At 48.7% G+C, this 24536-nt stretch overlaps 1 protein-coding gene across 7 annotated transcripts in view; it reads right to left on the bottom strand.

The window, feature by feature from the left end:
• The window catches only part of Arhgef7 (Rho guanine nucleotide exchange factor 7), a 131054-nt gene that overhangs the window by 20565 nt on the left and 85953 nt on the right, over positions 1-24536 (bottom strand). For all 7 annotated transcript variants that reach the window (XM_045146204.1, XM_045146205.1, XM_045146206.1 and 4 more), the window contains 9 exons: positions 18052-18146; positions 17376-17471; positions 14143-14265; positions 7965-8103; positions 7147-7206; positions 6348-6494; positions 4368-4454; positions 1290-1368; positions 1002-1141 (listed from right to left, as the gene is read on the bottom strand). In XM_045146204.1, the coding sequence (XP_045002139.1) occupies positions 1002-1141; positions 1290-1368; positions 4368-4454; positions 6348-6494; positions 7147-7206; positions 7965-8103; positions 14143-14265; positions 17376-17471; positions 18052-18146 (966 nt within the window). The remainder of the gene's footprint in view (positions 1-1001; positions 1142-1289; positions 1369-4367; positions 4455-6347; positions 6495-7146; positions 7207-7964; positions 8104-14142; positions 14266-17375; positions 17472-18051; positions 18147-24536) is intronic.

The raw sequence follows: 24536 nt of genomic DNA on the forward strand, positions 1-24536 counted from the left end.
AAAGCTGATTCCAGGCTGCTGCTGACAACGGGATGACAAGGCACCTCCACTGTTCTACTTACACCCACACAGGAGCCATGTCCCTGCGATGAAGGTAGCTCCATGAAAGCCAGCTGTTACTAAGTAATAACTTATTAGTATGGTTTTCGGCAAATCCCATGGTCTTGCATGTAGACAATTCCTGCCTTCTCCTTAGGACTGTCGGAAATAAGATACGCAGGGAGTGCAGCCATTAAAACTGAAATGCTGGACCTCCAGTGCTCACAGAGAAACAAACACTGGACCCCAGCGTGGCAAAGCTCCAGGGCGAAGCCCAAGTGGGAAGTGAGTGGCAAGGCTCCAAGTGACAAGGATGGTAGACAGCATGAAGGCTGGTGGTGGGAGCTGAACTCCATCCTGTAAGTCCCACACGCAGATGGAGAAGACGCTACCACTGGAAAGTGCCTGAGCCCTCAAGATTCATTTTTGAAAGGTTTGCCTAGTTTTTCAATAAAGATGGCTTCACAAGCTCAAGTAATTCAACACTGGTTTCTTAAGAGAAAAACACAAGTACTAAGAAGATGAAACACTGGTGTTAATCTATTTTGAAATGTTAATACTTTACAAAATCAAAATGCTACTGAGCTTTTTAACTAAGTGAAAAATGAATTTTTAAAAATCAAAACCAAGAATTGTAACTCAGTGTCTTTTTATCATCACTTATCTCTCATTTTCTTAGTTTTTAAATGAAATATAGTTACAATTCTCAGAAAAATCTTCCCTAGACCAGTGGCTCTTGGGAGTGTAGTGCAAACTCCCCTAAGGTGGCCTTTGGGGTGGCACCGCTGAGCTCTCAAGCACACGTGACGGGCATCCTGGAGAGGATGGCTGGGCCACTCACTGGCCCTCAGATAGGACTAGACACCTACAGAGAGCTGCAGCACTGCTCAGAGCATTGGCACCTATGCAGTGTCATCCCAGGATGGCACCATGTGGGCCCGGAGAGACATGTGGGCTCTTACAGTGTGAGACGGCACGGAGTGGGGCTTGATGGTGGGGTTGCTCGTGGACGTGACCTTGGTCTGCCTCTGCAGATGGTCCACCCATTCGTGCAGGTCCTGCTGGTTATTACAGGACACCAGAATCCGCTCAATCATGCTCCCTATAGTAAAGGAAGTGGAAACTCGAGTAAGCTTACAGGCATGCACACCAGGAACCCAAGGCCCCCCAAAATAAACAAGCAATGCTTTGCACACAGGGACAGGCTGCCTCTTCTCAGTGACAGCATTCACACAAGCCTATGCTATCACCTGATATCTCAAATGCATTCCTATGGTTTTCACTGTCTTCTAGCTTTGTGATTGTCATTCCTGTCGTCGGTAGCTTTCCCTAAAAAAGAACCCCCCCCCAAAAAAAAAACAGTTAGTGCTTTTCTGGTAAACAAGGTGCCATTATTAACGTAATACTAATGGCCCCCAGAAGAGCCTTCTGAGGGGCCTTCTCCCTGCAGGGCTCCCCGACTCCCCACTGAGGTGCCTCTGGCCTGTCACGCGACCTGAGAAGCAGCATTGAACATGGTAGCATGCTAACAGGAAAGTGATCAAAGCTGATTCCAGGCTGCTGCTGACAACGGGATGACAAGGCACCTCCACTGTTCTACTTACACCCACACAGGAGCCATGTCCCTGCGATGACTCGCGCACCCAGAGTGCCTCTGCTTGTACAGGTGTGTCTGATTCGAGAAAAACCAACTTCGGTTGGAACCAGAACCACAGCAGCAGCCTGGCCTGACTATGAACATAGCATAGCTGACCCGACACTGCACGTGCCAGGGTGAAACGACAGTACACTGCCACACCTGTTTCCTTAAGTTGTTTAGACAACACACATCTGCTTCACTAAAGCAAACAAGAAGTTCCAAGTTTACGGTAAAAATGGATGAAGCGGGGCATTGTGGCACCCACAGGAGGCAGAGGTAGGAGGACTGCTGCGAGTTCGAGGCCACCCTGAACTACAGAGTGAATTCCAGGTCAGCCTGAGCTAGTGACATCCTACCTTGAAAAAACAAGATAAATTAAGTAAATAATAAATAAAGGCAGAAAGAAGGGCGTAAGCAGGCAAGGTGTACAGACTGTGCTTAGGTGCGGTGCGGCAGGCAGCTTGCCCCTCTGGTGATGGAGGGACCACACCTGAGCAAGACATGTCAGCCAGAGACACCAGGAGGTGGCGGCAAGCGGACCATTCAGGTGAAGCAGAAGCGCCCAAGAGTCCCCACTTGACAGGAATTGTGACAATGTAACCAATGTGGCCATGTCTTCAGGAAAGTTCTATGGGTGTTCGAGGACTAGCTCTTTCGGAGCAACTGTCAGCCAAGGGACAGAACTCCATGGGCATCTGGGAAATAGTGATTCTTAACACCTGGAAGGTAACACTGACACCTGGCAGATGTTAGTTAGGCCACCAATGCTCTCCAGTGGTCAGGAATGTCTCCCCATCTTGCAGGGGACAGACTATATAGTCCCCACATCCACAGGACAAGGCTGAGAACCTGTCCTAAAGTATGGTGGATAAGGCCAGAGAGGTGGCTTAGCAGTTAAGACACTTGTCTGCGAAGTGTGAAGGACCCAGGTTCAATTCTCCAGTACCCATGTAAGTCAGATGCATAGGTGGCAAAAGTGTCTGGAGTTTGTTTGCAGTGGTATAGGCCCTGGCGTGCCCATTCTCTCTATATATACCTGCCCCTTTCTCTCTCTCTCTCAAATAAATAAATACATATATTTTAAGTGTGGTGGAGAGGGCTGCAGGCTGCCTGACTCATCTGTGCACGAGTGTCGGAATAGCACCACAGATGGTACTCTTTTTAAAAGTTTTATTTATTTATTTGCAAGCAAAGAGGGGCGGGGTGAGAAGATAGACAGAGAATAGGCTCACAAGGGCCTCCAGCCACTCCAGACAGACTCCAGACACACGCGCCACATTGTGTGTCTGGCTTTACACGGGCATTGGGGAAATCAAACCCAGGTCATTAGACTTTGCAGGCAAGCACCTTAACTGCTATCTCTCCATCCCCCTGCTTTTTTCCTTCCCACTTACTCTTCCAAGACTCAGAAGAGTGTGCCCAGGCACATGAACGCTCTCACAAGTCCTACAGAAGTTGACAGTGGTTGACATGTCTGACCTGGCACATCTCACGCTCAGCTGGGGGAAGCTTTTTACCACTGCTGGATCTGATATCCTCAAAGCCAGGGTATGTTTGCTAGCCTTGTTTTTGAGACCAGTCTATGTGGCCCAGGCTGGCCTTTCCTGCCTTGGCCTCCCTATGGCTGGGTTGCTGCAAAGGTAGTGTTCCCACTGTGGAAATGAACACCAATGGTGCTCAGAACAGGGCTTACTATATTCAGTGCTCCCAGGAAACTGTCAAGAGTGGGGAAAAAGGATCCTTCCTGTTGATGGGATGACATCTCTGGGGCACACAGGAACAGCAAGGAAATCCTGCACAGTGCCAGATCTCTCTTCCCCTAAGCCAGAGGATAAGGCTCCAGTGGTAAGAAATAGAGCCAGACATAGGCTCACCAGCTTCCATGTACCTGGGCCGTCTCAGTCTCCTGAGCCTCTCAGTTAAGGCACTGTGTTTGAGTCTGTCCACAAGCATATGCTTTATCAAATGAAAAGCCCTCCTTCCCGAGCAGCTGTGCCTCTCGGGGCAGATCAAGCCTTCTATGGGATACAAGGAGCCACATCTGCTTTCAACTCAGGATTTTCCAGTCCTTGCTGGAACAATATGAAACAGCACATACATCACAGAGAACAGAGTGGTGACTTGCCCACAACGGTATCTGGAGACTGGACAGTCCTTGGGAAAAGGACGGGAAGAATGACAGCCTCTGAGATCATCTCCCAGGCAAACAGTACAAGCTACCTACCACCACAGTCAGGGCAGCAACGGAGAGGCCCTCCCATGTTTTCTCAAATCAACCGTTACATTTTTCTCAAAGAAACGATTAAAAGCTGTAAGGTTGGCAGTCACATTACATCTGTGGTTTATTTAGGGTGCTGTTCCACTTAAGACGGACCTAAGCCTACACCATCCCATGGCTTGTTGGCCTGTGGGCTGCAGAACAGAAAATGAAGCCCCAGTGCTTTATATGATGAGACTGATGCAGATCACTCGACAAATTTACACTTGCTTGTTTTTAATTCAAAGTTATTATCAGGATACATCACACTGTCACATCAAAACACACAAGAGCTTGTGTGTCCGCATCTCAATACACAGCATAACACACACACATGTAACACCTCCTACAGCACGTACACAGTTCACAGCCAGCCTGAGAATGATCCTCACATGCACCGTGAGCAATATTCTGTAAACCACAGTGTTTTACCTGATAGATGAAGCCACTCATCCTGGGACTGGCAGACAACATCAGCAAAAGATTTGGGAAGAGTAGAAGGTATCTTTCATTCTTTTCCTAATATAAAAACAAAGGCAAATCTTTTTTAAAAAAGTCTACTTACCAGTGTGTATAAAAATACTTTATACTAGGCCTTATATACTGTATTTCCTACTCAGGATTTCTACAAAACTGTACCAGTTAAATAAAATAAAAACAAAATTATGATTAATTCCATATTAAATCCTAGCATGAAAAGGGGAGCTTTAATGAATCTGAGAAAAACCACAGACCACTAAGTTCTTCAAAACAAAAAGGAAAGAAAGTAGTGGGATGACTCAAGGATCCTGCACTCTCAAGTACCCACAGGACATCTGGTTAGAGAATTCAGCTCTGCCATTAACTTTTTGCTTCTAAAACTGCCTCTGTGGCCCAGGGAAAAAGAGCTTAGACATTTTGAATGATGTGTAGGAGAGCAGAAGGATTCTTCAAGCCAAAGAAAGGCTAGGACAAAATGGCAAGTAACGAATGAACTGCTGTTCTCACCTATTCCTTACACCTTTCCTGGTTTACATAGAAGACTTACAAACATTTCTATTAAGTAAAATACAATTTTCTGCAAGATAACAAAAGTCAGAAAGACTACAACTAAAATACTGAAATCCCCAAGAACTTAAAAAGTACCAGTAAAGGCCAATCCTCTGGTTTTGAGGCACTGCCCAAAGATATAGGATGGAAACAGGACTTTTCCCAAGTAAATCTTTCACAACATCACACCTATATGAAGTACCTTTGCAAGGGAAAGTCTATTCTAAAAAGAGTTGCTGGGCTACAGCGATAGCTTAGCAGCTAAGGCACTTGCGCCTGTGAAGCCTAAGGACATATGTTCGACCCTCCAGGTCCTAGGTAAGCCAGACACACACATCTAGAGTTTGACTGCAGTGGCTGGAGGCCCTAGTACACCAATTCTCCCCCCGCCCCGTTTCTTTCTCATTAAGGAAAAAAAAAAGTTGTTGACAATGACCTGTTATGGTCTCTTGCTAGGGGTGAACAGCACTGACTAGCAACACCTCGGCAAAGGTCCAAGAAGAGACAGCAGAGAGCCATCTCCAGCTCCCACATGGCCACAGCAACTCATCGTTTCTGGTGTAATCCCCACCGATACTGCAGTGATATATACTACAGCAGACACACTTTGGGAAACAACTGCCTAGACTATCTTTTAAAATGTTTAAAAATCACATGATTAAGAAACAAACTGCTCCTGGAAGGACTGTGGTGAGAAAAGTCATGATTTCTTATGTCCACACTACAGCGTGGCAAAGGGGGTGGGAGGGACTTCGTTGGGGAAGGGAACATGCAGTACGACTGTAAATTCACTTCCTTTCTTGTCCTCACAGCTGTGTGTGGAGGGGTTACCACCATGCTCACCACGGAAGTGGAATGAAGCTCAGCGAGACATACCTCCTTTGTGATCCCATGGATGTAACTCCCTTCTGTGATGTGTGAAACATAAACTAGCAATTTCCACTGTGTGTGGATGTCACAAGAATCTGGCTTGATCTCTCACTTAACCAAACCTTTAAAGCAAACTGGGACTCCTATAAGTAAACCCTAGATCATATACACATCAGGCCTGGGCACTGAAAACATCACTAGGCTCAAAAGGAAGCTTTGACAGGAAATCTTGTCCAGGAAAGTACATGTGTCAGACATCTGCACATGCTGGGCTCCTGCAAGTCTTGGGTGTACACCTTCCAGTTCACAGGAACTTGAGATCAAGCTCCTCGTGGCCGGACTCAGACTGGTCAACAAGCCCACGAGCTCTGCCCTGCACTTCCTACTGTACTGCAAGTCCTTCCATGTTTGCCAGGGATCAAAACAGGGGCTGTGGTGAGAGCACCCTGTAACACCATGTCAACCCATGCCACTCCTCTGGGACCTCGTGGTACGAAGGGGCTGCTGCAGTACCTCACTTCCTGCGCACTGAATCAGGACCTGGGACATGTAAATGACGTGGCCCAATGACTTGATGTCATCACCTTCCCAGCTCCGGATAGACTCGGTCAGGATCTGCAACTCAAGCTCTTTCCTTTTCCGTACTTCTTGACACTGGGCCTGGGAGACAGGGAACACCACAGTTCAGAGACAAAAGCTTCCAGAATTTAAGTTTTAGCCACACTGCTTTTTCTTATGACAACTGCTATTTTGTGCATATTGAACAATTTGCTTAACCATAAGGAATGACGGGTTTTGCTTAAAAGTATTAAATGAAGTCACAAGAAGCAAAATGTACGAGTGTTCGGAAAGCCCGAAGGTAGGAAAAGAGCACGGCGGATGACGAAAGCATCTTCAGCCCGGCTTTGTTCACACTGGCAACAAGAAGCCTGGGAAGAAGAGTGAGGTTGTTTGACTTGAGATACACACATGTGCCAAAAGCTTGACTGGCCAGACAGACATGGCGGAGAGCCACCAGCCTGTGCTTCCCGAGCGTCACTCGGGCCTGTGGACATGCAGGAGGGAAGGAGCGCTGCCAACTCGGCAGTCTTGAGCACGTCGCTCGTGCTGCGCCCTCTCGAAATGAAAATCGGCACCAGTCCAATTCTCTATTGCCCACGATGCACTACAGCAAGGGAACCTACTGGCATGGATGCCACCATGCATCTCTTCCTAACTCCTCTCAGCAAGCATGTCCCCTTTACCAGGTTGGTGGTTTCAGATGCACGGGCCATCATAATGTCTGAGCAGAAACACATGCTTCATCACTTACTGACAGAGTTCTGAAGGCAGTCATGGATTTCTGAATATCTTGCCTATCAGGATGATAATCCTTTAGATGAAAGAAAGACACAATTAGCTTTCACAATGAAGAGGGTTTCTTTAAAAGGGTACTCTCTGAAGGCTAGCCAGAACCTTTCAATACTTTTAGACCTTAACATGACCTGTTCTTCTCAGCAACTAAGTGCTACTTTGTATCTGAGGGAATCATGGAGGCAATGGACTTGGGGGAAAATAACTTGAGCCAGAATAGTCAAAAGCAGAGGCAGCAACAACGCTGTTTTGTAGAAAACGAGAGCATGGCCGCAGCTCTATTCAGGGCAATTGCCAGCTGTTCCGTCCTTCTAGGGCAGAGCTGCTCCCAACAGTATGAAGGTCTATCGGGCCACCCAAGTCCAGAAAAGAAAAGAACTCAGATTTCTGGCAGGTCTGAGACCTGTTATCCAAAAGTATGATGGACATGATCCTCATCTAACTCCACATTGCTCTACACCTAAAGCGCTTATGTTGCTTTAGCTAAATGTTCCTGACACAACACATAATATTACCTGAAAAAAATCACTTTACAATTCCAGCTTTTAGAAACTTGATGTACAGCAGTAGATGAAAGCACAAGGAATCTAAGAGTCAAATGCTTTCTTTTAGGGTGAGCAAGAGAAAAACCTTTGTAATTAAATTAGTCATCGGAAACCCCACTGTTACATGACAGACTTGAAAACCCTGTGCTGTTTCAGCTCCTAACAGCAGGTGTGACAAGACAGCATGAGACCCGGGGGCTCAAGGCCTCAGGCTCAGAGGGAGAAGCCACACCTCCATGTGTCTCTCCAGCTCCTTCAGCAGTGTGGGGTACTTGTCCAGGCGCATGAAGGGCTTGCTGAGGCCAGTGGTCAGCACAAGGATCCCGGGGCTGCTGGCACCTTTCGTCTCCATGAACTCCCCCAGGTCCTCACTGCGCAGGAGGGGACAAGAAGAGGCTCAGGGTAAGGAATGAGAAGAGAAGCTCTGCTTCACAGCCAGAGCCAGGCTTCATCAAAAGACAAGACACCCCAGTGGGGAGTGCAGCGTCTATTGCCACACCCGTCCTGCTTAGCTCCAATGTGAGCCACTTTCAACAATGAACACACACGTCACTGCCCAGTTCCTCCAGCACAAGGGGTGGGGGTGGGGGGGGTAGGTGCTGGCATCACACATGCTCATAGCTAATCATGAGCTAATCGTCTCTAGAGCCTAGATGTGGCAGAGCTGCCACTGAGCTGCTCCCAAACCATGGCGATCCATGCAGGGGCACCCACCCTCGTGTGGAGGCCTGCTCCCAAAGCCTGGTGCCCACGCTGCACTCTGCAGAAGCAGCAGTGGCGTGCACAGCACAGCACAGGAAGACAGATGAGGGTGCAGGCTCTGTGCTGAGCCTGTCCCAGCACCACAGTTCTGGAGAGGGATGATGGGGAAACTCAGGGCATGTCCAGAAGTTCAAGCCAGACGCACGTTTGAATGCTCCCGCCGCCCGTCACTGCATTCATCTGACATGTCCTATGACAAGTACTCCTTGGTTCTCATCACCACACGCCCTGACTTTGCCCTCCGAACCCAACAGCTATGACTCGAGCAGTCACTATGGGGACTGTGCTCTGTCACCATTATATGTGACTACTAGCCCAGAACAGAGCCTGAGTCAGCTGCCCCCAAGCTTTGTGAACCACTCCAAATAACAGGAGTCTGGCTACCCAAGATAGGCACAGAGGAGTCCAAGGCCCAAGAAACGTACATCTCATCCCAGGAGGCCAAGGTGACCCCTGCATAGTGTGAGGTCCTGGGAGGCCAGAGGCTTCTCTGTTGGAAGAGCTCAATGCTCATTCCCAGTGCCTGGAGGCACCTCTATAAAAGGAAGAGGTGTGTCCCTCATTACCACCTCAACAACACCTAAGACAAATCTGGAGATGTTCACAGGTGAGCTGAGAGAGGCTGTGCTCAGTCTAGGCTTTGGCAGGAAACAATCCTGGCAGCCTCCAGCCACACAGGCCTTGGGCTCAAACCCTGGAGTCCCGGCACAGGAGGGGCTTCGGGGGAAAGCACAGGTGGCTGGCTGCCAGCTCCAGAACGCCGAGTACTCAGGGTCAGGAGGCTCAATGCAAACAACAGGTTGGAACAGGAGGTGCAAACCAGGAGCCCGTGGGCCATGCCCCTTCCTCTCAGGTCCTTTGCCTCCCTCACTGCCCTGCTATGGCAGTGGGGAACCAACTCCACAACACAGCATTTCCAGAACTGGGTGGGGAGCAACATGTCGAGCCTCTGCACATTCCCCAAGCACAGAGGGATTGCTTCTATCCCAGCACATCCTACAGAACCCAAAGGGCTTGTTGTGAGGAGTGTCAAGAGCATCCACGTGCAGCACGGCACTACTGATGTAGCAGTCCACATGTACCAAAAATCAGTTTTCTGGATATACAGGTATAATTTGAAATTTAAATCAAAGCAAATTATTTTTATGAAAATATATATGTATACGTCTGAAATTCAAATCAAAGCAACTTTTTTTTAAAGAGCAGTTTCATAAAGTCCTAGTTCAAAGAGCTAACAAATACAATGAGCACTTTCTCGATTCTACACACAGAAGTTCCATTTACTTTACCCCGTGAGGGTTCGACTAAAACAGCTGTCCAACTAGCTCTAGGCGCGCGTGCACGTCCACTCACAAGCCAGCTTTGTCCGCAATCCTGTGCACGCCAATACTGGTGCTGCAGGATGCACCACGGGGCAGCGAGACCTGTAGACGGTGCTGTGCTCTGACGGTAAGTCGGCCCAGTATCACCATGGAGGGGCCACTGTGCGGTCCACAGCTTGGACCTGCACAGAGGCAGAAGGCACCACTGCCTTGCCCGCATGCTTCTTCCTCGGTTAGGCACAATCAAGTGCCGTGGTACCCTGTGCTGCCAGAGCAGAGGCTCTCACAAGTCAGAGTGAGTCAGCACACCCATGCTCAGGTGACTGCTCCCTGATGCGGGAGGGAGGAGAGCCACAGGAGCCTGGAAGCAGCTCTGCTGCTCACACCCAGCCCCAAAGCCCCCTGCTCAGGACTCAGCTCTGTCCCTCATCACTCTCTGTGTCCATGAAGCACAAGCCAGGGAGTAAGAGAAACATGCATTTCACCAACTTTCTGAGATGCACAGCTGATTAGGCACAGCCCCACACAAGCCAATCTTTATCATGTTCAAAGTACACTTCAACTCTCTAAATATCATCAGCGCAGCCCCTTCCTCCACTGAAAAGATCCAGGTCATTCATAGTTGGTATTTCAGGGCTAGTGAAATGTCATAGCCACGGCAGTGGCAGAGAAACATTAACAAAACTGAGCAACTTCTGCTCAGTACCTCTCCCCACAAACTCCAACTAAAACTGAAATGAAATTCTTGCAAGCTGAAGTGACTCCGTGCGCCATGCACACAGCTAGGAAGAGAGCTGTGTCAGGCCTCCCCGGGCAGTTAGCGCCACGCTACACAGAACAACTAGCGCAGCTCCTCAGACAGCAGCAGCTCCTGCAGCTCAGCCGTCTCCACGCCGGCTTCATAGTGTGTGTTCCCCCAGTCCTGACTGAAACGGCACTGTGGGCTCGAGACAGCAACACAAGGCACACAATGAGCCACTCACTATGTGTCACACACAACACAGCCAACATTGGGGAGGCCTCTTTCACAATGACTTATGATCCACACAGAATAGCTGACCCTGTGGACACAGTGTTTGCTGTCAACATAATGGAAAAGGTACCATATGTGTTAGAAACTTCCAAGCTGGTGACTGTGTAAATCTCCAAGTTACAGAGCTAGGGATGCAGGTCATTCAGTCGTAGAGCACTTGCCTAGTACTAGGTTTTATCCTCAAGAATTAAAAAAAAAATCATACTCAGAATTTGAACTGAAGCCACAAGTTTCAGGAGCTGCAAGCAAGAAGGGGATGTGTGTATACGTGCATGTGTGTACACACACACACACACACACACACACACACACACACAGTGTTGTCAGTGGAACTCAGGACCTCACACACATTCTACCAGTGAGCCACCCCAGCTTGCAATTAAGACTTAAACTTCAATGATTCACAATCCAAACCTCACACACTACTCAGAGCTGCAGGAAAGAAGGCTAGTTTACCAGCCAAACATCTCAGTACAAAAAGAGAGAACATAATCTCTGGTAGGCCGAGGGGGGCTGTGGCACCTCAGGGGCCTCAGAGGGTACATAAGCACAGCGTCCCAATGCTGCTTTACCTGCTGGCCCTGAGGAACTTCCATCTTTGTGGTTCAGCCTCCAAGAGCCAGCTACTCTAGGCTACTACCCAGAACTGGCCATCAGGCCCCACTCCACACTCAGTGTACCACAAGGAGCAGGCGATCCACACAGCATTTCATCCTTCACCATTACTTTGTGACAATGCTATGCCTGCCTTCCAGACATGACCCAGTCACTGGGGTGCTAGCAGAGAGGTGCACCAGCCACAGCGCTCCTCCTAAGCCATCTTGGGCTTCAGGACGCTTGCCAGGCTCAGCTTGCTTCCAATCCTCCTTCCCATGGAGCCTCATCAATCTCTGTCCAGCACTGTCCACCCTGCCACTGCTATGCTCTCAGAGCACATACAGGACCAGCTCCACTCCCCACAACAGGGAATGGAAGATTCGCACTTGCTTCCTGTGACTCCCCCTCACCACGCCATCAGCGATTCCTGAAGCATCCTCTCTCTGATGGCCATCTCATTGCAGAAGTCAGCCACAGGGCACACTTCCCATTCTGTTCCGTCACAGCACAGCACTCCAATCCCCACCTCATCACAGTGCTCAAAGGCTACTACTTCCTTTCAGCACTACAGATGACTTAACTGTAAAGGAGACCAGTAAACTAGCCACGGGGAAGTAGACAATGTCTAGGCTCACTCTGATTTACTTAACAAGACAACAAAACAGTAAGCCTGCCCTGAGTTGACCTGGCCAAGTGCAGTCTGTTCCATACTCCTAGCCAGCAAAAGTCCCCTAAGGTTAGGGCTCACCACAGTTGTTGCTGTGCTATTTGTTTTAACATGAAATGCTTAGTTAAGATTAAGTCAGAGCCAGGCATGGTGGTGCATGGGAGGCGGAGGTAGGAGGACTGCTGTGAATCCAAGGCCACCCTGAGACTCCATAGTGAATTCCAGGTCAGCCTGGGCTAGAGTGAGACCCTACCTGGAAAAACCAAAAAAAAAAAAAAAAGTCACTGCTGGAGAGATGGCTCAGTGACTAAAGGTGCTCGCCTGCAAAGCCTAATGACCAGCGTTCAATTTCCCAGTACCCACATAAAGCCAGATGCACAAAGTGGTGCATGCATCTGGAGTTCACCTGCAGAGGCTGGAGGCCCAGGCATGCTCATTCTCTATGTATGTCCTCTTTCTCTCTCCTTGCAAGTGAATTAAAAAAAAAAGCAGAAGAAGAATAAATAAGTTAAACACTGCAATGGCATATACCCTGATTCTCATGAATGTATTTTCCATCTAGGTTTTTAAAATGTAGTGGCATACATACACCTTTAATCCCAGCACTAGGGAGGCAGAGGTAGTTCAAGGCCACCCTGAGGCTACACAGTGAATTCCAGGTCAGCCTAAGCTACAGTGAAACTCCCTCAAGAAACAAAAACAAACAACAACAACAAAAAAAGCTGAACTACTATTTTTCGAAGAAACCATGCAATTTCTTCCAACCTGTCAATAAAAATACTGTGCCTCTCTCAGCGGCAGAAACCAAAACCACTCCTGACTCTCCAGAGGCTGCCCAGTCATGTGGCATGGAACCAAGTCTCAAGTCCCAGCATGCACCAGCACCAGGATGCCCCCCAGGACCTGAGGCAGCCAGCCATTTCTTCTCCAGATGGCTTAGAAGCAGGCAAGGCTTGTGCTTCTGTGTCGTGGTTTAAATGTTTCAGATCAAAATGCTCAATTCCACGCTCTATCACACCAAGTCCTCTCTTCCCTTGCAGCCTGACTCCGCTCAGTCTCCAGCTTTGCAGCTAGCCTGGGAAAAAGCTGGTTGCCCAGCCTAGGTCAGCATGCAGCCCCTTATAGGCTCCTGCAGGCCCTCCACCAGAGTGCCTAGGCTTAAAGGGCACTTCAAAAGGGCTTTTCTTTTCTTTTTCATTCCATCGTGTGTATGTACGTGCATGCCTGTGTGATGGTTTATACTGTCAACCTGACCGGACCTAAAATCACCTGTGAGGAATTATCCAGATTAGGTTAGCCTATGCGCATTATCTTGATTAGATTAACTGAGGTGGGTAGACTGAACTTAACTACAGGCTAATCTATTAATGGATTGGGGTCCTGGACTGCCCAAAAGGAAAGGCAGCTGAGCACTAGCATTCATCACTGTGTTTCCTCACTGCGGACCAAAAGTCACTTACTGTCACCATGTCTCCCAGCCACGCCGGTCTGTAACCTAAACTGTTAAGATAAAATGAATCCTTCCTCCCTTCAACTGTCAGGGTTTTTTTTGTCATAGCAACAAGATAATACAGTGTGGTTGCATGTGTGGCATACCACATGCAGCTTGGCATCAGGCGTCTTCCTCATCCGTTTTCACTGTTACTGAGGCAGGGTCTCTCACCAAACCTTGCCAGAGTGCTGATTCAGCTAGTCTAGCTAGCCAGCTTGCCCCAAAGATCTCATCTCCGCCTCCCAAATTCTGGGATATAGATGGCCACCATGCCCATGCAGCTTTCACATGGGCACTGGGGATCCCAACTCCAGTCTTCATGCTTGTACCACCTTATGTACTGAGCCATCTCCACAGTCCCAGAGGACACTTTTCAATAACAATCACTGACAAGTTTCTCAGAGTTCATGCCAGACCTTCATGGGCACTATTGTAAGGGTCGTTAAAACAGACATATCCTTCTTCAGTCTCCATACTGTATACAGAGGCATACAGCTGCCCACCCTCCCTTCCATTCACGTATCTCCGCCAACAAACCTGTGCTCTGTGAGGACGCTCACGGCAGATGGGTGGTTGGCACAATATGCGAGGTACAGAGTCCTCATCTGGGGCATCAAACTCAGAAAGCAGCCGCCGACTCTCTGCTGGGCCTCAGGCGACCTAGATATGGGTCACAGAGAGAGAAGCACCATTAGCTCTCAGAAGAGCGCCATGTGACAGCACTGGCTCACAGCCCTCTTGCCCATGCCCCTGTGCAAAGCAGGCTCCCTTCCACAGCATCCTGATGGCCCAGCCCAGCCAGCTGTGGCCAAGACCACATTCTCAGAGGAGAGGAAAGAGTGGCCCGAAGCCATACATGTAGCCCGAGACAAGGAGTTACTAAACAGGGGTGTCTGCCTGGGAAGTTTTCTGTCCACCAGCAGTGAGGCTGATACAAGACATGACAAGAACGGCCTTCATCTCAGGGCCACAGGCTAGAGACACTGCTGCTTCTTGGCACCTCCACGCTAAAGGTGGTAACATCAAGAACAGAGGGCAGTGTGAGCCAACCAGAGCCCTCTGCAGAAGGTGGGCAGCAGGGCGAGATGTGAGCCCAGCTGGACCCCAATGGCCCTGGGAGCTTGAGGTGCTTTGTCTCCCCAGAGCACAGCGTGCTGGCAGGTCAAGACGCACCTTCCCCGTGCCTTAGCCGTCTTCTGTCTACTAGCTGTCCAGGACAATGGCAGGAAGGATGACTCCCTACCCTCTGGAAAATCTGACCCAGAGAAAAAGGAACCAAACTACTAACATGAGGGACTGCCACAAAGCCAGAACCAACAACTGACCCCTGGTCATTTTAATGCACAGGCCTCAATGGTAAGACAGCATGAAGGACTGACAGACTTTTGCAAAAACATGATGACAGGCTGGAGAGATGGCCTAGTGGCTAAAGGTGCTTGCTTTCAAAGCCTGGTGGCTCTGGGTTCGATTCCCAGTACCCATATCAAAGCAGATACACAAGTGGCGTATGCGTCTGGAGTTGGGAGGACTTGGCGCACCATCATTCACTTTCTTTCTTGGTCTTCTCTCTCTCCCCCCCACCTCAAGAAGAGCCAGACATGATGGCACAGGCCTTTCATCCTGGCACAGGGGTTTTTCCCCGCCGCAGTGAGATTGATCAGTTCCCAACAAAGCACCCAAGGAACTACTCGGGATCTATGACATCCTACAGTGCTACCCACACAGAAGAGGGGTTCCCAATGCCAACCACTGGTGGCAGGCAGACATCAACATGCAGACTAACTACGGCTGAGTGAACTTCAGAAGGGTGTCAGGAAACCCACATGAGACTACTCAGGGCGGGGCCACGCCACCACTGTAGTCACAGCCCTTGTCTACCGGTTTTTACCAGTCTGTCCTTACTGGGCCCCAACCAGGAATGCAGACAGGTTTTCCATGGATACCAACATTCAGTGGGAGTAGGACCAGGGTGGCCTAGCCATTATAGACATATTAATTACACTTTACCATTTTACATTTGTATTGTAATAATGAAATGCTACAGGAATACTATTTACAAGAGTGTTTACAAAAATGCACTTATACCTATCTTCAGGTAAGTTTTAAAACTTCTTTTGAAAAGAAATCCACAATCACTCATAACAACTACATGAAGTACCCACCTTGAATTCTTTCCTAGATAAAGTGAAGTTCTGTGATACTAGATAGCTAGTGGGAACCCAGCCTACTGCAGTAAGAGGAGTGGCAGGTGTGGATGCAGAGGGAAGGGGGAGGAACTGCTAGAAAGCCGCACTTCCCAACCCACCAGAGCACAGAGAAGGTGGGAAAGGAAGCGGAAGCCTATGTGGAAGGCCTGCCACTCCTCAAAGTCAGCTCTTCCCCCATGAAACCACACTGTGGGCAAGAATAAGGACAAAAGGTGTCACAGAAGCTTCCTGCATGAGAACTTAGTGCTCAATCAACAGAAGTGGCTTCAGAGAGACATGGGAGGCTGCAAAGATGACAGTCTGTTTGGAGCATACAGAGACCAAGCCTTTTGAGAGGGTCCAGCAAAGACCCTTCCAGAACCTAGCACTTGCATCCAGCAGGGCAGACAGAAGACCAGTACCACTGGTCTCAGTTCTGATCCAAAGAAGGAATGGAGGAAGTTACAAACAGCTTGGGGATTTCTAGAAGGGTCTACAGACTGGAAAGAAACAGAGAGGGAAGAGGGTGCAGACTCATGCCCTGAAGGAGAATACCCAGTAGACTGCTGGAAAAAGGATGCAGTGGCACACACCTTTAATCCCAGCACTCAGGAGGCAGAGGTAGGAGGATCACTATGAGTTCCAGGCCACCCTGAGACCCTGAGAATTCCAGGTCAGCCTGAGCTAAAGTGAGACCCTACCTCAAAAAGCCAAGGGGGAAAAAAAAAAGAACTCAATAAATGGGGCTGGAGAGATGGCACCGCAGGTAAGGCATTTGCCTGCAAAACCTAATGACCCTGGTTCAATTCCCCAGTCCTTACATAAAGCGGCACATCCATCCAGAGTTCATTTGCAGTGGCTGGAGCCCCTGGCACACCCATCCTGCCTCCCTCTCCCTCCCTCTGTTTCTCTTCTATCTCTCTTTGCTTACAAATAAAAATACTAAATCCCATCCATAAAAAAAATGAACCCAATGAATGGAAGGCACATGGAAGTTTACAACCTGCAGTGACGACACAGCACGCATGCAGGGCACTGTGCACTCCACTGGCTCGCTGCAGGCAGATCAACATACAACTGGAGGATGATGCTGGAAGCTGCTGCCCATTAAGGCCTCGCCAACACACAAGACTCCGGTCAGCTCAGCCATCACCTCCACCATAACCAGCCATGCTACACCCCCCTTCCTCCAAGGATCACCGTACCACCATCCTATGAGGCCTTTCCTCTCTTTGTGAATAGCTGTTATAAAAATGAAACAGACCAGGCGTGGTAGCGCATGCCTTTAATCCCACACTTGGGAGGCAGAGGTAGGAGGATTGCCATGAGTTCGAGGCCAACCTGAGACTACAGAGTGAATTCCAGGTCAGCCTGGACCAGAGTGAGACCCTACCTCGAAAAACAAACAAACAAACAAAAAATGAAACAGTTTAAAGCACAGCTTTTACTGTAAAAATTAACCAAAACATTGAAAATAATCTGGTTTACATTTTAGAAATTTGAATTCTAAAATTATGCTGAGCTTGGTCCTTTTAATACCAACCAATGCAACAGAACTGTGTGAACTTTCAGCATCTTACTCACTTGGTGCACTCTTCTAAGGACTGTACAAGCGTTTGCTGGAAGGAGCATATCTCTTCAAGATTTCCCATTAAATAGGAAGTGTTTGCTGAACTCAACCTAGAGCCAAGAAAAAGTGAAGACAGATAAAAGCACCAGTGGTGGTTTGCATGTAAAATGTGCCTTAGAGCCTCATGTGTTTAGGGTTAAGCCTCATACTTGGTTCCCAGCTGGTGGCAAGGGGGAAGGTTGTGCCTTTGGGAGGTGGAGACTTGGTGAAGTGTTGCTGGGGGCGAGCTTTCGGGGGATACAGCCCAGCTCCAAGCCCAGTAGATAGACTGCTTCCTTCCTGCTGCTGTGGAGATGGGATGCCCAGCCGGCTGGCTGCTCCTGCCATGCTTTCCCTGCTCTGGGGAAGCTTCCCCTTAAAACTGAGCTGAAACCAACCCCTTCCTCCCATCATCAGGTGCTTCTGTTCAGGTGTTGTGTTCCAGCAGCAAGGTCAGCGCTACATCTGACTTGCGATCTGGTTTCCCACTGCGAAGCCCTGCTTTGAAGCCTCAACCTAAAGGGCATGCTGCAATGCCCAAGACAGGTGAGCACAGTGACCTCCATTGACTTCGACCTCTGTTCACGGAGAACACAAGAGACAAACTGAGGGAGAATTACAGGTGGTCAAAGCACACTCTCAGCCACTTACTTCTCGCTGGTCTGCAATGGCCGCAGGTAGGTGGAAAGCACAGTCTGCAGCTCTTTAGAATATTCATTTTCTGTTTCTAAAATATTCTGTAGCACCTGTAATAAATGAAGAACAACTGTTACGTCACATGGCAGGCGCCATCTGGCTTGATTTATAAACTCTGACTAGTGTGTCACTGCTGGTCAACCAACTCACACTGTTGCCTGAATGTCATCCTAATGTGCTTGTTATCATTACTCCTGGGGCTAACTAACCCTAGGCAGCATTTGACTTCACGTTACTGCCAACCTCATCTGGCACAGGTCTGCTTAGGATAAGCCAGAGCCCATTCCATCCTCAGACAAGCAAGGCCAGGATAAGAACTACTGATCAAAGCAACCGCTCGAAAACACTGATGAGGCTCTACCAAGCCGCAAGGGTGGTGTGGAAACGGCCATCATGAAGCACATCCAACAAAGCCGCACACAGGCAGTCTTCAAGCGAGCTAATACGCTGCAGTGACAGAATCCAAAAAAAGGTGGACAGGAGGGAAGGGAAGGGGGACAGAGACAGGAGAGGCTTCTGCGTAAGGGTTCTATATTGTGACTTGGCCGCAGAATTGCACAAATGCAGCAGGTGATGGTCAGTGACCTGCATAAGTCCACACACTTTCATACACAGTGTGAGCATCCCTAAGACAAGCATCCAGACCCCAAACGACATGATGCTCCAAGTTTCTGTTCAGACCATTTCGGATTTTCAGATTTTCGGTTTAAGAAGGCTCAGCTAGTAGGGAAGTCTATGTTCTGTCCCAGGCATGTAAAACACATCTCAACCAAAGGACTCTCTAGCGTGAACCCAAGAAATTCACCTGTGAGAAACAAGGACTTCCACTGGAGAATGAATCTTAGATCATTTTGCAAACCTTGTCTACCTAAGATGAAAGGGCAGCAAAGTAATCTGTAAGCTAACTCCACTTTGTTTAAAGATGACAGAATGTGGCTGGAGAGATGGCTCAGCAGACAAGGTACTTTTGCCTACAAAGTCTGATGATCCAAATTCAATTCCCCAGTATCCATGTAAAGCCAGATGCACAAGGTGGCACATACATCTGGAGTTTGTTTGCAGTGGCCAGAGTCCCTGACAAGCCCATTCTGTCTCTCCCCTGCTAGGGGTGGCAGTGCATATCTTTAATCCCAGCACTTGGGAGGCTAAGGTAGGAGAATCACTGTGAGCTTGAGGCCAGCCTAAGACTGCACAGTGAATTCCAGCTCAGCCTGGACTAGATAGAGCAAGACCCTACCTCAAAAGAAAAAAGATAACAGTAACTGTAAGCTACTTTTAAAATTAAAATCTTTTCCAGTATTCTGTACAGCAGAACAAATGTAGCCAAGTTAGACAACTTGGACACACAGGAACTGGACAAGCAGAGAGCTGGGAATGGGTGAACCAAAGCCAATGCTCCCCAGCGGCAGTCTTCAACACACAGGGCTCTGCAGGGCAGGGCAGGGCAGGGCAGGGCGGCACAGGGGCTCAACAGGACCCAGGTACAACTGCTGGGTGGCACAATGCTGGCAAGCTGGGCCCACAAGCCTGACCGCACACGCCTGACCCTGAGCACATGCTTGGCAACACTGGGGCTCACTGCACCTGCATGCAAAGGCTCTAACCAGACCTGCCATCTCAACTACTCAGCAGACTGAGGCAGGAGGCCTGCAAACTCAAGGCAGGCCTGGCCTACAGGCAGAGTGAGTTCAAGAGCAGCCTGGGCAACTTAATGAGACCCTGTCTCAAAATAAAAAAGAGGGCTGGCATATAGTCAATGGCATACCCAAGTCCCTGGGTTCAAGTGCCAGTATCAACACACGGACGCACGCACGCACGCACGCGCACGCTTCCTTTCAGAGCTGGTGAGCAGCAGTATGAGGAACAGCCACGCATCCTCTGCCCCACAGTCTAGTTCTAGGCCTGAGGGCAGGAGTCAGAGCCTGCAGGGCCCCACGCAAGACCAGAAAGTCCCTTCCCCAGCCCTTCTCAGCAGTGCACCGTACCACCCAACTTTCTGGGCACTTCCTACATGCGAAGATGTGCTAGCTTCTTCCCTTTCAAACCACCAGGCCATTCCCAGCTCATCCCACAGCCACTGTGAGAAATGGTCAAGGTATGACACATGCTGTTTTCTGCCCATGATTTCTGGTAATATAAATACAGATTTAAACATTTCAGGGAAAGTCTGTTAAATTTACATTGCAGACAACCTGAAGATTCTTCAGTCTCTGTGAGCTCTGCACAATCACGAGTAGATGAACCCTTACAAGCAGCTCACTCACTGAACTCAAGATGAAACACCAGAAGCTCTTTCTCTGCTAACGCTGGGCTCTGCTGTCACCCTGAATAGGCCTATTCATGGGGGACAGCTGGGTGGACAGCTAGGAGGGGAGGGGCTGTATAAGGAGTTCATTCCTTTGTGCAGAAATCTGGATGCTGAGCCCACGATGACAATGTCTCCCTAAGAAATACTCAGTGAGCACAAGTGCCGAGGCCTGATGGACAGAGGCACATTGACACCATCCACTGCCTCACAAAGACGACTTTAAACCAGACGTGGTCCTCCAAAAGCAATGGGAGAAGTAAACAGTCACCACCAGCCTCGAGCCAGAAGGAAAGAATAAGCTCTCTCTCCAATAAGCGAGAGGGAAAGCTCTCCTCCAACTTCACAGCACAGGTGGAAAGGACAAGAAGGCAGCTGCTGCCACTGCATGGATGGACGCCCCAAGCCAACTGTCGCCTCGTTCTGGACAATGACGAGCCTGTCCTCCACACAGGAAACATGCTGGTGACGTAAGAAACCAGCAGCACCGCTAGAGAACATCGCTGGCGTGGAGATGGGTAGGGTACCAGGCCCCTTCCCAGGCTCCATCCACAACTCTGAGCACAGCAACCAACATGCAAGCTCACAGAGAGGGTGCCAAAGCGACCCCAAGACCTTCTACCAAGAGCTAAGTTCCCTACGCTGGTTCACTTCAACTAGTCATAAACACTAGTTTCAAGCACATACCAAGGATTATTTCTACACCGTTCCCCAGCAAACAAGGCAAGATGCCCAAGATTCTATGCAGGTGTGCGCTCTCTCTCTCTCTTGCTCACTCGCTCGCTCGCACGCTCGCCCGCACGCTCGCCCTCACACTGCCCCAGCCCTGGCTCACTCACGCCCAATCACCACCCCTCTCCTGGGAGACTTCCATGCTCCTTGGCACCAGCCTCATCACGCTGCCTAGTCTATGCATGCCAATCATCAGCTCAGCTCACCTCTCCTCCCCTCCGCACCTCCGGCGCACCCTGGCTGCTGCAGGACCCCATGTGGCCTCACAGGCCTGCCGCCACAGCCCCATCACACTACAACTGGGAACTGAGAGTGTGGCATGGGCTTGCAGGGAGAAGCAGCCTTTGTAACCCCGGGATCTGTGGAAGGCCAGAGGGCAGGGCTCCTCCAGCATGGCTGGCCCTGAGTCATGCGGTCTGGAGAGCTTCCAGTCACACAATGGTGCCACACAGGAGGGCGGGCACCCTCAGCAGCCACACAGGCATCTCTGGACTACCAGCCTCAAAGCAAACCACCTAGGAGGAGCTGACTCTCTGCCATGCAGACACACAGCACTTAATTCATAAGAAGACATTCAAGGAGCTCTCAGCACCTTCACCTGTACAGGCCAGCCACAGCGCTCTGCCAGCTTCTGCTGGTGTTCTATCCTCTATCTATCCCTTACAAACAACTGACTGACAGGGCTGGAGGGGACTCAGTGGTAGAGTGCTGGACCTATGTCTTATCCCCAGCACTGCAAAAAAAGTTATTTTTTTTTAAATTAACTGATGTGCATCTAAGAAACCCATAACATTAGGTAATGTTTTTAGATTTCATCCAAAGATCACAATAGGGGCTGGAGAGATGGCTTAATGGTTAAGGCATTTACCTGCAAAGCCAAAGGACCCAAGTTCAATTCCCTAGGACCCATATAAGCCAGATGCACAAGGGGTGCATGCATCTGGAGTTTGTTTGCAATGGCTAGAGGCCCTGGCGTGCCCCATTCTCTGTCTCTCCCTCTCTCCCCCCCCCCGCTTGTAAATAAATAAATAAAAATTATATTTTTTAAAAAAGATCACAATAAAGTCCACAATGCAATCCTGACTTACACACACACATAAGAAGAAAGCCACAAAATGCCATTGGCTCTCCTAACTAAACCTTCTTCCACTTTGCCCAACCAACCCTGCCTGCCACTACCATCATAAAAACATCACTTCACTTGTCTGAAAAGGCTGAGGACCCAGGTTCGATTCTCTAGGTTCCATGTAAGCCAGATGCATGAGGTGCTACATATGTCTGGAGTTCACGTGCAATGGCTAGAGACCCTGGCACACACATTCTCTCTCCCTGTCTCAAATAAAAATAAATTTAATTTTTTTTTTGAAGGAAATCAGAATGGTACAGTGATCTCAGTTATACCTTTTGCTCCCAAAGCTCCTTCAATGTGCATCCTGGAACTATGGATGGATGCCTCTAAGGCCCAGCACTTTACAGGTGCCTGAATACCAATCCAAATCCTCTTCATACTACAGAACCAAGGCCAGCATTAGCAACTTCCTTCTACAGGTAGTCAAGACTCAGACAGCCAGGGGCACACCTCCTGCCCATTCCACAGGTAATTAGGAAGGACAATTAAACCCATTATCTGTCTCCTCCACTGCACCACATCCCCACACCTTCAGCTGAGCTGCTGACAAGGGGCTCTCTCTAGTAGAGAGAGTAGGGCATACCATGGGGACAGCCTGCACTGCTGTGAGCCACAGAGAGCCTTCTGACAGATGACAGCACCGACGTACAACTCAGGATCTGAGTCTGTCAGCGGAAGGCTGACAAAAAGAATGAAGGGGAAGTAGGTGAACAGGACTCCAAGAAGAGCTTCCAAGGAGCCATACAGAGAAAAGAAGACAGAGCACAGTTCACAGGGGCCTGCCCACGAGAAGTGGGTGAAGAAAGCAAGCCAGGGGCCTCTGACAAGGGAGGTAGAAGGTCCTGAGCACACAAACTGGACTCAAGGTAAGACGCCTGCCGATTGTGCACACTACTACATGCCCTGGACAGTGTCTGGTGCAGTGAAGATTTGTTAAATGACAACATTCCCCCATGGCCAGCTTCTTCCTTTAAAAGAAAGGCAGAAATGGCAATTCTGTGCTTTGAGAAAACAAGTCAATGGAGTAGCACTCATTCACGGTCAAATCCCTCGGCATGAGGCAGCCCACCCACACTCAAAGTTCTGGCCATCTTTTATCTTTTATCGAGTCTGAGCACAGGCACAGACAGCAGGCATAACACTAAGAGCGACCGTGGAGAAACACTAACCAGACACTACTTTACAACCAAAACCATGTAGGCCTTGAAACTCACATTGGCATCTGTTGACCATGTGGGAATAAGAGAAAACAGTAAAATAAATGCACGTTTTCCGCAGATTTCAAAAGATATACATGCTTATAAAATTTAAGTTAATGTTGTATTAAAGAAAACGTTTTTATCCTTTGTTCTGTGCAACTGTTTAGGAATAAGAAGCAGAGTTGTTTAGTTTTTTTTTTTTTTGTTTTTGGGTTTTTTTTTTTTTAAATATTTTTTGTTCAATTTTTATTTATTTATTTGAGAGTGACAGACAGAGAGAAAGACAGATAGAGGGAGAGAGAGAGAATGGGCGCGCCAGGGCCTCCAGCCTCTGCAAACGAACTCCAGACGCGTGCGCCCCCTTGTGCATCTGGCTAACGTGGGACCTGGGGAACCGAGCCTCGAACCGGGGTCCTTAGGCTTCACAGGCAAGCGCTTAACCGCTAAGCCATCTCTCCAGCCCGGTTTTTTTGTTTTTTGTTAATGTTTGTTTTTTCTAGGTAGGGTCTTGCTCTAGCCCAGGCTAACCTAGAATTCACTATGTAGTCTCAGGGTGGTCTGGATCTCTCTCCTCCCCCTCTGGGATTAAAGGCATGCACCACCATGCCCAGTTTTTCAGAAATGGTTTTTTAAGCTTACAAACTGACCATATTAAATTTCAAAACACTGTGGATTTTAAGATTCAAGAAACTGTACCATATACAAAGTCTAAGCATTCCCCTCTGAACTCCATGCAAGGTGATACAGAGAGCCACCTTAGGACACACAAGGCTAAGATACAACATGAACCAGGCACAGTAAATTTATCAAAAGTTTTTCTAAATGTTAATAAAATTTAAAATAATAATAATAATAATAATAATAAAGTACCTTGGAATAAACCTAAAAAAAAAAGTTCTTCTAATCCATTTCAAAAGCTTTTACTGGAGCTCAACATATAAATTGTTTGTTTGTTTGTTTGTTTGTAGGTAGGGTCTTGCTCTAGCCCAGGCTGACCTGGAATTAGTCTCAGGCTGGCCTCCAACTTACAGAGATTTTCTTACCTCTAATCCCAAGTGCTGGGATTAAAGGTGTG

The sequence above is a fragment of the Jaculus jaculus genome, chromosome 3, assembly GCF_020740685.1.
Source record: "Jaculus jaculus isolate mJacJac1 chromosome 3, mJacJac1.mat.Y.cur, whole genome shotgun sequence".
In the NCBI taxonomy this organism is placed as follows: domain Eukaryota; kingdom Metazoa; phylum Chordata; class Mammalia; order Rodentia; family Dipodidae; genus Jaculus; species Jaculus jaculus.